The 11,247-nt window shown below is 45.0% G+C and overlaps 1 protein-coding gene across 5 annotated transcripts in view; it reads right to left on the bottom strand.

The window, feature by feature from the left end:
- Positions 1–3,433: 3,433 nt before the first annotated feature.
- Positions 3,434–11,247, bottom strand: part of CTCF (CCCTC-binding factor) — a 46,881-nt gene continuing 39,067 nt past the window's right edge. For 4 of the 5 annotated variants that reach the window (XM_058528044.1, XM_058528043.1, XM_058528041.1 and 1 more), the window contains 4 exons: positions 10,755–10,937; positions 9,782–9,917; positions 5,885–6,046; positions 3,434–4,938 (listed from right to left, as the gene is read on the bottom strand). In XM_058528044.1, the coding sequence (XP_058384027.1) occupies positions 4,754–4,938; positions 5,885–6,046; positions 9,782–9,917; positions 10,755–10,937 (666 nt within the window). In that variant the 3' untranslated portion in view covers positions 3,434–4,753. The remainder of the gene's footprint in view (positions 4,939–5,884; positions 6,047–9,781; positions 9,918–10,754; positions 10,938–11,247) is intronic. The other variant, XM_058528045.1, reaches the window with a different exon arrangement.

Raw genomic sequence — 11,247 nt, 5'->3', positions numbered from 1 at the left:
GGTGGAGTGACTCAAGAGCAAAGGCCAGGTACATGAGGATCCTCCCATGGGTAACAGGAGAGAGTTTGGGGAGGGGGAACCACTAAGGAGAGAGGGAAGCTACTGTCTTCAGGGCTGGGAGGGATCAGAAAGTCATGGAGTGGGAGCCTGTGGGTCAGAAGCATACTGCCTTATAAAAGCCCAGGGACCTAGATTCTGCGGGGTTCACAGGAGGAGACTAAATGTTTTTCTTCCGTTACAATCTAATTAAACTCCACTTATGGGATAAGGAGCAGCCCTCTGCCCTGCCCACAGCTCAGCCAGGCAGAGGTGAAAAAACTGTGAAAGTAGGTGAGAGATACTGGGCGGAGTCCCTTGGTTTCCTTCCGAATCCCTAGCTACGCTTCCCCATCTTGGGGCTTGGAGACAGTGGGAGCATCCTTTGGTCTGATCATCCGAACTCCACCCAAAAAACCCCCTCGACAAAATCTCATCTCCCTTTGCTGAGGTCCACCAAAGACTAGGACAAAGTGGAAAATAGAAACTGAATAGTTAGGGGCCGGCCCAGGCCCGGTGGCGCGGTTAACTGTGCGCGTTGCGCTGCAGCGGCCCAGGGGTCGCAGGTTCGGATCCCGGGTGCGCACCCACGCACCACTTGTCAAGCCATGCTGTAGCAGCGTCCCATATAAAGTAGAGGAAGATGGGCCTGGATGTTAGCCCAGGGCAATCTTCCTCACACGCGCACAAAAAACTGAATAGTTAGAACTTGGGGGAAACCACCTCCCTCAAGCAGAGGGAGTGGTTTGACAGCAGAGGGCTGACAGGGGTGGACTCAGGTGGAGAAGGATCTGAGTTCTGCCAACAGAAGCAAGAGAAGGTCCTGCTTTGTTGCCTCCCAATTTGAAAGGAGAGAGTATGGGTTAAGATCTAAAACTCTCTTTCTCCTTTTTTTTTTTTTAATGGAAATTTATTTTACAGTTTTTTTGGTGAGAAAGATTGGCCCTGAGCTAACATCTGCCAATCCTCCCTTTTTTTTTGCTGAGGAAGACTGGCCCTGAGCTAACATCCATGCTCATCTTCCAACATCCATGCTCATCTTCCTCTACTTTACATGGGATGCCGCCACAGCATGGCTTGACAAGCAGTGCATCGGTGTGCGCCTAGGATCCGAACCCCGGGCCCCTGCAGCAGAGCACATGCACATAACCGCTACACCACCGGGCCGGCCCCCATAAAGTCTAAGACTCTAAGACCACATAGAACCCACAAACTGCGTTTAGAGTGAGAACTCAATAGGTCTTACGCACTTACAGTATGGCCAAGTGGTCAAGAATGCAGGTTCTGAAGGCAGACTGCCTTCAGGACTTCAAGTCCTGACTCCGCTTCTTACCAGCTGTTTGACACTGATTAAGCTACTTTACCTTTTTGGGCTTCCAGTTCCTGTTTTGTAAGTTGGAGCTATTAATTTACCTGAAAGTGTTACTATAAGGATTTAGTCTTTAAGAGAGGTGCTCACAACAGTGTCTGGCACTCAGTGAACACTCACATTTGCCAAGTCTACCATGACAACCCTGGGACTCCAAAACAGAACAATAGAAAACCCACCTCACTGAGATTTTTCTGTTTAGAATGACAAGGATGAGAAATACAAGAGGAAATGACTGCCAAAGAGCTTGAGCTGCTCCCCAGGAGGAGGGACCCATGGAGCCAGCAGTCACCCTGGTGGGTGACTCACTCACCAGCACCAGATTCAGTCCGTCTGGTGAGTGCTGTGGGGACAAGTAGGAGGCTGTGGAGGAGGACACCAGGAGCAGCATGGAGATCAGGATAGGGGTGCTGGCTAGCCACATACCTCCCTAACTGCTGGTGGTCAGGGCAGTAGTGACAGAACAAACATAATTGCTATCAGAGACCAAGTGAACCCATGGGACTCAGCTCCTACAAGTGACGACAACTCAGTGCGAGAGGGAGAGGCCTTCAGTTTGACCAGCCTGTCTGTGCTCTAGACAGCATGACACTCCGTGGGCGCTCAGGAAATGCTGAAAGCTCTTAATGAGGAATAAGCCCTGCCTGCTCCAGTAGCACAGGATGAGGACGGGCCAGGCTGCACCTCCCAGTGCTGCCACAAGGCTCCTCTCAGATGGTTTTAAAAGAAGATCCTGACCAAAAGCAGGAGACGGCTCTGTGCTTGCTGAGCTGGGCAGCAGGGGATGGGGCGACTCCAGCCCAGGTGTGGAAAGGGAATAGATTATTTGTTTACTCTGGTACCTACTATGGTTTAACAGTGGGGAAGAGTGCTGCAGACAGGTCAGCGAACTTCCCCATCACTTCTCTGGTGTGGAGTACTAGTGAGAACCTGCTTCTGCTACAGGTTTTTAATCACGAGTCACACAGGATGTATCACAGGCTAGGCAATGGGAGATCCCTTTTTGGCCTGACCTCCCATCAGAATGTCACTCTTCTTGCCCCCTCCCCATCCCAAACAAATCCACTTTTAAACTTTCAATGTGAATGTATACAATGAGAAATGAAAAGCCATGCTGAAGATATAAATGCTCACTGTGCTGCAAAGAGATTTTCTACCATAAATACAAAAGGTTATTTGCCCAGTTTCTGGTAGGGAGTATTCTGGCCCCTGTCAGGGGCTAGCCCATGGATGGGATGGAAACTGACAGCCTCAAGCCACTAACATTCAGTCCAAGGAGGTGACTGCCTAGTTCAGAGTCCCGAAGCCCCAGATGATATGTTTTCCTGGGAAACCTGACTGCGTGGACAGTACAAGCCAGCCAAAGGCTACATACATCTTGTCCTTTGTTACTTCTCACTGAAAACTGGTAAGTTGGAATTCTGGTTAAAAAACCCTATAATTAGCGGCTGAAACTTTCACCAAAATGGGTTTGCCAAAGCAATCTGCCCCAAAATGGCCAGCAGCAGCAAGATGATGTTTCGCTAATGCATAAACTTCCTAATATGACTCCCTCTCCATCCTGTTTCCTGTGGTGCCACCAAGCAGCTCCGCTATACAGGAGTCTCTCTCCACAGCCTGGTGGTGGAACATCTGTCTCCCTTCTCAAATGAACCTCTCTAGAGCAGACTGGGCCCTGCTTCTGTTCCCCTGTACTTGGCAGAGCTTGAGGTACCAATCTCAGCCCTCTTTCAGCTGAGATCCTGAGGACAGAGATTCCCATCAGCCCCTTCTACTCTAAGCTCTGTGGCCCACCCCCTCTGCCACAGGGAACCCACTCTGAACGTGGATCATGGAGGCTGGCAGCTGTCCATCCACTCACCTCTCTGCTCACACTTTCAGGGAGTTAAAACTTACAGCAGGATACACTCAATATCCCATCATCTGCCAAGATCATCTCCCATCTGCTAGAGAGTTAGTGGCCATCCCAGCCATGCATGCGGATCCCGCTGCGCCCCTCATTAGACAGGAATCACACAAGACAGAGTGTTTGGAGCACTTGTTAATCTGTTATGATTTATTAGCTGTACAGCAGTAGATCCTCCTCCCCAGCTTTCAACCCCATTACATATTTTATTACAGGTCTCATGTTGGTGTCCTAAAATAATGAAAAATATCACACAGTACAGCTAAGTACAAAATGCATCAACCTAGAGTCTGATAGCTAACTGATGGCTCTCTTAAAAGCAATACACAGAAGAAAAAAGTGTTTGAAATCAGCAAGACTGAGGCTCTCTAAAAAACACATTTTAAACGTGTGACAGTTCATGTGCAAGAATCACTTTTTTAGTTGGTTTTGCTTCACATTATTATTATTTTTTGAAGATCCAAAGTTTAAATTACTGACCTAGTGAATTTTCTGGCCCAGCTTTTAAGGGCTGCTGTGACCCACTCCTAATCACCCTTCTGCTTTAACAGAGGATTTATAAAACACAAAATTCAGCTACAAACAGAGCAAAGAAAATGTAGATGGGAAATCATAACTGAAAGTTAATTGTACAAGGTTCAAATGCTGGCTCCATGGGCTGGAATTCACGATCTTCCACGTGGGTGTCCGTCACTAGCGGGCAGCAGTCTGGGTGCTGTTCTGCTACATGATTGTGATCCAATTCCTTGTCAACATTTACACACTACAGAGTCTGTGGTAACTTAATTTGCAAGTAATTAAAATGCTGGGTTTTCTTACACTGCACTTCTTTTCAACCTCTTAATTAATGGAAAAGATTAAAATGTAAAAAAAGGTTATTTACAAGCTTGACCATACCAGAAACTTTGCCAAGAAAGAGGCAAAGCCTTCAGGACAGAAACCGATCGTAGCATGCCATACTACTGGTGTGCAGCTGACTCCAAGGCAAAGGGAGCCAGGGAAAAGCAAAAGCAAAAACCAGTTTAAAAGTCTAAGCCCTTCCCAAGTCTGCATTTACAATTAAAAATTCTCCTGGGAAGAAGACCATAGAACTCTGGGAAACCCGGTGGCCATTCTGGAGTGGTTTACCATAGCAGAGAGAGGGTTCAATGTCTCTGTTTCCTTCTAAGAAAACCAGTTAGGCGTCAACACTGTCCTCAGCACTTCACAGTAAACCCTCAGGGACTCAGAACATTCCATGATTTGCTAACATCAAACAGCAAGTTCTAGTTAAATCACATTTTTCTAACATCATCCTTGAAGTTTTAGTTCTCAGTATGTTTGGTAAAATGGTGTAAAATGATGCTTTTTCCCAAAGCCAAAAGAAAGAAGGGAGAAAAATTAAGATGCAGGCCGTTTAAACACAGCCCAGAGCAGTCCTGGCGATGAGCAAGGCCCCGTCATCACCGGTCCATCATGCTGAGGATCATCTCGGGCGTGAGGTCTCCGTTGGGGGCATCTGTGGCAGCTTGCTGGGCCTCCTCTTCCTCCCCCTCCACGGGCTCTGCGTCTGGCTCTTTTTTGACTTCAACTATAATGTTCTCAATTGCACCTGTATTCTGGTCTTCAACCTGAATGATGGCTGTTGCTGGCAAAGAAGAGCATGAACAAAACAAACGCTCCATTAAAGCCCCCAAAGATTCCAAGGGTCCTTTCAGACTTGACACTAAATGGATGTCAGCAATGTAGGAAAGCCTTAGTAGTGATACAGAGAAAATTAAATAAACCACTTTCTGCAAGAACCTGACATTTTTGATTCTGAAGCTCTCCCACACCTAAGGCCCTCCCACCAGTTTGTTCACTCAAGTGTGTGTAGGTGAAATGGTTCCCAAGATCTACAGTTAACCACTCCTCTGTGATAGACATCTATACACGGGGCCCAGGGAATGCATTGAAAAAAAAAAAAAAAAGACTAAATCCTGCATTTTTTAAAGAAAAACAAAACAGGACAAAACAAAGATTTAGAAGATCTAGAGCTACACATGAGTAGAACAGAGACCTGAATCCCCCAGAGCCTGCTGTCACAGGGGCCATGTCCACTACAGGACTGCCCATGGGCATGAGGTGGAGGGCCAACACCTTCCTCTGTGTCCTCTCATAAATCAGAAGGCCAGCAATGGAATCCACAGGCCTAGACTTCTTAGGAGAGACAATCTCAGCAGAGAAATTGCTTTATCCTTCTATCCTTCAAACTTTGGCCCTTTTCCATTCATTACCATATGAATTCTGCCAGGTGACAGTGACTTTGCTTGTTTTGTAAAACCCTCCCACATCAACAGTACCCCTCTTGTAGAACATAAGTACCCTTCTACTCTGGACTTTTTCCTCACTAAAACGTAATAGGCCTCTGGAGACTTCCTTAGATGTTCCCCAGTAAAAACTAAAAAAAATTGCTTCCTGAGAGTTTGTTCCTGGCATGACATTTACTTGTTTTCATGGCTTAATTCCCATCTCCCCAAAGACCAAAGATAGGTCTGGCTCCCCCATGTGCCGGGAGAGGATGCCAGCCTACTGAGCTGAGACAAGTAACTTACGCTGGGTCTGTTTGGGCTGGTTGGTTCTGCCAGGAGGGCGTCCTCTCCGCTTCTTGGCTGGTGGTGGGGCTGGGGTAACAGGTTGAGGCTCTGGCTCGGGTTCAATTTCCACGGCAGGCTCCTCCTCATCCTCATTGTCATCCAGGTCTGGCTCAGCATTTTCTTCTCACAAAAACAGGAAGAACAGGTAGTGGGGCAAGGAGTAGAGTGGTGGAAGAAAAAACATACAAATAAGCACATATTCTGTAAAGTCTAGTTATGTATTTATTTTCATTATTAAAAACCCATTTTAAAAAGTGCTTTTGCTGAAATTTTTGCTATCAAAATTAACAGAGTAAACTGGTATTGTGGCAGAATTAATAAGTAAATCAACTTGAATACTATTATTCATATTTTATGTGGATTGGATATTACTTTTCTCTTTAGCTTTAGACATCAGAATATTGAGTTTCAAATTCTTAAAAGCAACTCCACCTTATGCCAGCTATATAACAAAACCACCAAGGGTTTAAGTTGAAAATAAAATAAACGTTCCCTCTACCTCTTATACAAGGATAAAGCAGGACATTAAGCCTGAGACAGACACTTGAAGATGTGGTCCTGCTTATCTCTGAGCGAGTGGAAGGTGTGTGTGTGTGTGTTTATTTGTCAGAGAGCAAGACAGAAGCTCTTGATGCACTGTGACGTCCTATTTACCAAGATAAGCAGCAAGAGGTCTTTTAGGACTGTTATTGATAAGGTTTTTTTTTTTTTTTTTTGGTGAGGAAGATTGGCCCTAAGCAAACATCTGTGCCCATCTTCCTCTATTTATGTGGGACGCCTGCCACAGCATGGCTTGATAAATGGTACGTAGGTCTGTACCCAGGATCCAAACCTGTGAACTCTGGGCTGCCAAAGTGGAGTGCGTGAACTTAACCACTAGGCCACCAGGACAGCCCTGATGAGTTTTTTAAGGCCAAATTTTTGGTCTTAATGTAATTCCCAGTTGTACCAGACCCAATGGGTCATTCTTAACTCTCTTACCTTCTCCCTAATGTCATAATCACATAAAAGCAGAGGGAACTATTGTAGGAAGAATATTGATGAGGAGCCTGATGATAATACAGCTTTGAGTCCCAGATCTCTTAGTAGGTATGCAACCTAGGACAATGACCACATTGAACCTCAGTTTCCTTGTGTAATCACTAAAGCACTCCCAACATACCTACTAGTGATTGAGGATCAAAATGATTGAAATAAGGCTGTAATCATGCTCTGTAACTTACACTCTATTACACAAACACAGCTGTTATTTACACTGTACATCACAATTTAAGAATTCTCCATTATTCCATTTAGGCTTCATTACTTCATTTAATAAGAGGTGTTACACTCATTTTATAGAGAAAGTGAGAAGCTAAGCGATTTGTAAGGCACAGCTAAGCCACAGCAGGTGGAATTCAAATCTCTGACCTCTGTTTGGGGCTGTTCTGCTGCCCACACCTGCAGGCAGCCAAAGAGCTCGTTACCCCTCCCCCAGTGCTGTGGCACGAAATGTACCTTGCCTGCCTGCCTCCAAGAAGCACAGGTTACAAGCACATTCTCTTTCTCTGGAACCCAATGTTTAAATTTAGAAATCTGTGGGTAAATGCCTGATATTGAGGACAAAATATTTGTCAAATAACTAAAATCCTAAGTGAAAATGTGGGGAACAAACTGGAATGTGGCAGTGTGTCAAGAACGACATGCTTCCCTGTTGAACTTATTTAAGCCCCCATTGCCTAAGTTGGCCCAATGCCTAGAACACTAAACGAATTTAGCCAGAATTGGGGGAAAGCACACAAAGAAGGTTAATAGAGTCAAAGGATTATTGGCTTGGAGAGATTTTGGCAAAAAGCTTTGAAAATAGCAGTAAACTTTGCTGGTCAATCTCTGCAGATGGACAATAAGCAGAACTTTTGGTAGGGGACAAATACGACTGTGTGGCCTTCGTAAGCAGTGGGATGGAAAGCCTAGACTTTCCGGGGTGATGAAGAGACAGCAAGTATGAGGCTCAGAACTAAACTGTGCTTTGCAAACCAGCAGTGAAGACAAAAGGAGGGACTGTAGAAATCTATTAGAAACTGTCAGTAAACACTTCAGCTGAAAGACACTTCTGGTGAAGTACAATTAGGGAGTGGAGCTGGTCTTGTTGGGGGATGAACCACAGAAGTGAACAGGGCAGTACCATGAGAAAAAAGGGTATGGGACACTGTCTGTGACAGCATGAGGCTCTGCAACTAAGAGCAGCTACAGGGATCCTCAAGCTCAAGGTTATCTGTGGATCTCTGGTGATATCTGGGGCCTTCTGACATTCCTTGGCAACTCCCTACAGTCCACTCATTAATTTCTTAGTCAAACTAAAGGATCCCACAAAGATTCTCAGTAGACAGTGGTGTGCTTTTATAAAAATTAAGGAAACTGACATTTTAAAGGAGGCCTTCACTTAAAACCAAGAGACTGAAAACACTGCTTTAAATAGATTTTCCACTAAAAAAGGCAGCAAAAAATAAATTACTCCTATGCTTACTGGATGAATATATTCTCCCAGAAAATGAATAGAAAAGTGAAGGATTTATTAAAATGTACAAAAAATAAAAGGGACCTTTTTACAGATCTAAATATGAAAAACCTAGTGCTTTCATGAGAAAATTCTATAATAAAACCAATAAAGTGACTGAAGTTCTCTAATACATTCAATTTTCAAAAATATCTTTCCCTCCCCACTATTTCTTTTTTTTTTTAAATATCTTTTTTAAAGATTTTATTTATTTATTTTTTCCCCCAAAGCCCCAGCAGATAGTTGTATGTCATAGCTGCACATCCTTCTAGTTGCTGCATGTGGGACGCGGCCTCAGCATGGCCGGAGAAGCGGTGCGTCGGTGCACGCCCGGGATCTGAACCCGGGCCTCCAGCAGCGGAGCGCGCGCACTTAACCGCTAAGCCACTGGGCCGGCCCCCCACTATTTCTACTAACAAGCAATGCAGAAGACAAAACAAGGAATCCTTAGAAATACAGTAGGCACCATCTATAGTCTCTCTAGTCTGATGGTGCTTCTGAGGAAGTATATTCCCCAAAACAAAACCCCTCTATATCCTTTTCCATAAAAAGCTTAAATCTTCAGTCACAGATGTGCCTTCTCAACTGGATACCAGTAGCCCAAGTATCCACATTATAGAACCTAACACTCTGGAACAAGTTTGTATAATCAAATGTGACTCCTACATTACCAACACTCTTGTTCTCTTTCCCTCTTCATGAGTCTAGCACCTTAAAGCATACCTTCTGCCTGGATTTCATGACTAGAAAGGCAAAAACATCCAAAGGGCATCAATGATAGGAAAATAGGCAAAGTTTTATATTATAAATGGAGCGATTAAAATAGCAAGAGAAAGGCTGACCTTCACGGATTTGATCAACACATCTCAAGGCTAGGCTGACACAGGCAGTCAAACCAGAAGTTGGTCAAGATGCTTAAGCAACCTTCTTCATGTCCATTAGATTCATTGCTCAAATCTAGACCAGCTTCCTAAATGTAAAAGTTATGAACATAGAAAAGAAACTCTGCTGGCCTTAGAATATCACTAATCTGAGTAAACTGAGTACAGATAATAATTTTGCTTTGGCTTTAACTGAACATAACATATAAGATATTATCAAGCAATGAAATGTCATGAGAAAAAAAGAAAAGAAAATTTGCCCCAGAAACAAACTAATTGCTGTTGTAAATATATACATACATCAGGAAGATTAGAGGTTTAAAGGAAGTAACAGTGATTGGCCTATCTATATATCCCAGCATATCCATACATAAATATACTGAAAACTGGGTAGCAAAATCTGCCATGAGTAAGTAAACTAAGAAACAAGTCACTTACCACTGTCAGAGGAGTCTTCTTTTTTAGATCGCATCTTTCTTTTTCTTCCACGTTTACTTTTCTTCGTTTCTCCTCCATTTTCCCCTTCTACACCATCTGGACCAGCACAATTATCAGCATGTCTTGCCATGGTATTCTAAAACAAAAGGAACAAAACCCCCTTTCATATTATTTAAAAAGTTAAGATCAGGGGCCGGCCCGGTGGCGCAAGCGGTTAAGTGCGCGTGCTCCGCTGCGGCGGCCCGGGGTTCGCTGGTTCGGATCCTGGGCGCGCACCGACGCACTGCTTGGTAAGCCATGCTGTGGCGGCGTCCCATATAAAGTAGAGGAAGATGGGCACCGATGTTAGCCCAGGGCCATCTTCCTCAGCAAAAAAAAAGAGGAGGATTGGCGGATGTTAGCTCAGGGCTGATCTCCTCACAAAAAAAAAAAAAAAGTTAAGATCAGAATTGGAAGTTCTCTTTTAGTTTAATAAAATAAAAATATGGGGGTTTCCATATTAAGTCTGAATGTCCTAGTATCTGTTAAGTACGTCCTCAACATGCTCTCCTTATGCATGGGAAATGGTCTCCATCTGGAGGACAGGACACACAGAGAAGAGAGGAAGAGAGAGGAGGGAGGGAGATGAGAATCCGTCAGATGAGGCTGGGTCATCTGAGCAGACGGCTCAGCAGCCTGCAGGTAGGAGGAGCAGGGGAAGATCAGATCAGCTCCCTATCTGGTGCAGACCTGACTAACACAGCCCCACGGGAAGATTCAGGACAGACCTACTCAAAGATAGGGAGTTCCCCATCAGTGGAAGGGGTTCATACATAGATAGAAGACCTCAAGGTGGGGATGACTGGCCCTTTCCAAACAACAGAGCATCTCTATGGTTATAACCTCAGTGGAGAAAACTGCCCTGCTTTGCAGTGGAAGATCAAGAACACGATATTAAGAACCATAATAGGGGAAGTAAAGTTCTGACTCTTACCCGGCGTGTAAATGTCTTCCCACACTTAGAACAGACGAAGGCTGCAGGGACAAAGTTGGGGTCATGATAGCGTTTGAAGTGCATGTCGAGGAGCTGTTTCTGGCGGAAGGTCTTGTCGCAGTGGCTGCAGGCATAAGGCTTCTCCCCAGTGTGAGTGCGCTTGTGCATGATCATGTGCCTCTCCTGAAAAAGAGCGGGGTGGGGAAGAGGCCTTAGAGCCTGTCACAGGGCCGCTACCCCTGCCACCGCCTGTGTGTGTGTGGCCGACAGGCCTTTCTCTCCCAAGGATCTAGGCTCAAAACTGCTTGTCGAGAGGTTAAAGTTATCTTTACTGGATTGCAAAACCACTTCTATATATCCTAGCGCAGATATGCTCACTCCCGTTGGGCTGTTTCTCTAGATCACTCCCAAGCATCAGGCCCCAGGACCAGATTCTTCCCTTCTCTCAAGTCCTGGCCTTAACTCCCACAGTTCTGAGAAAGAAGCCAGTAGT

The sequence above is a fragment of the Diceros bicornis genome, chromosome 32 (genome assembly GCF_020826845.1).
Source record: "Diceros bicornis minor isolate mBicDic1 chromosome 32, mDicBic1.mat.cur, whole genome shotgun sequence".
Lineage (NCBI taxonomy): Eukaryota > Metazoa > Chordata > Mammalia > Perissodactyla > Rhinocerotidae > Diceros > Diceros bicornis.
The sequence above is the reverse complement of the archived record's forward strand: the minus strand, read 5'-3'. Positions and strand labels throughout refer to the sequence as shown.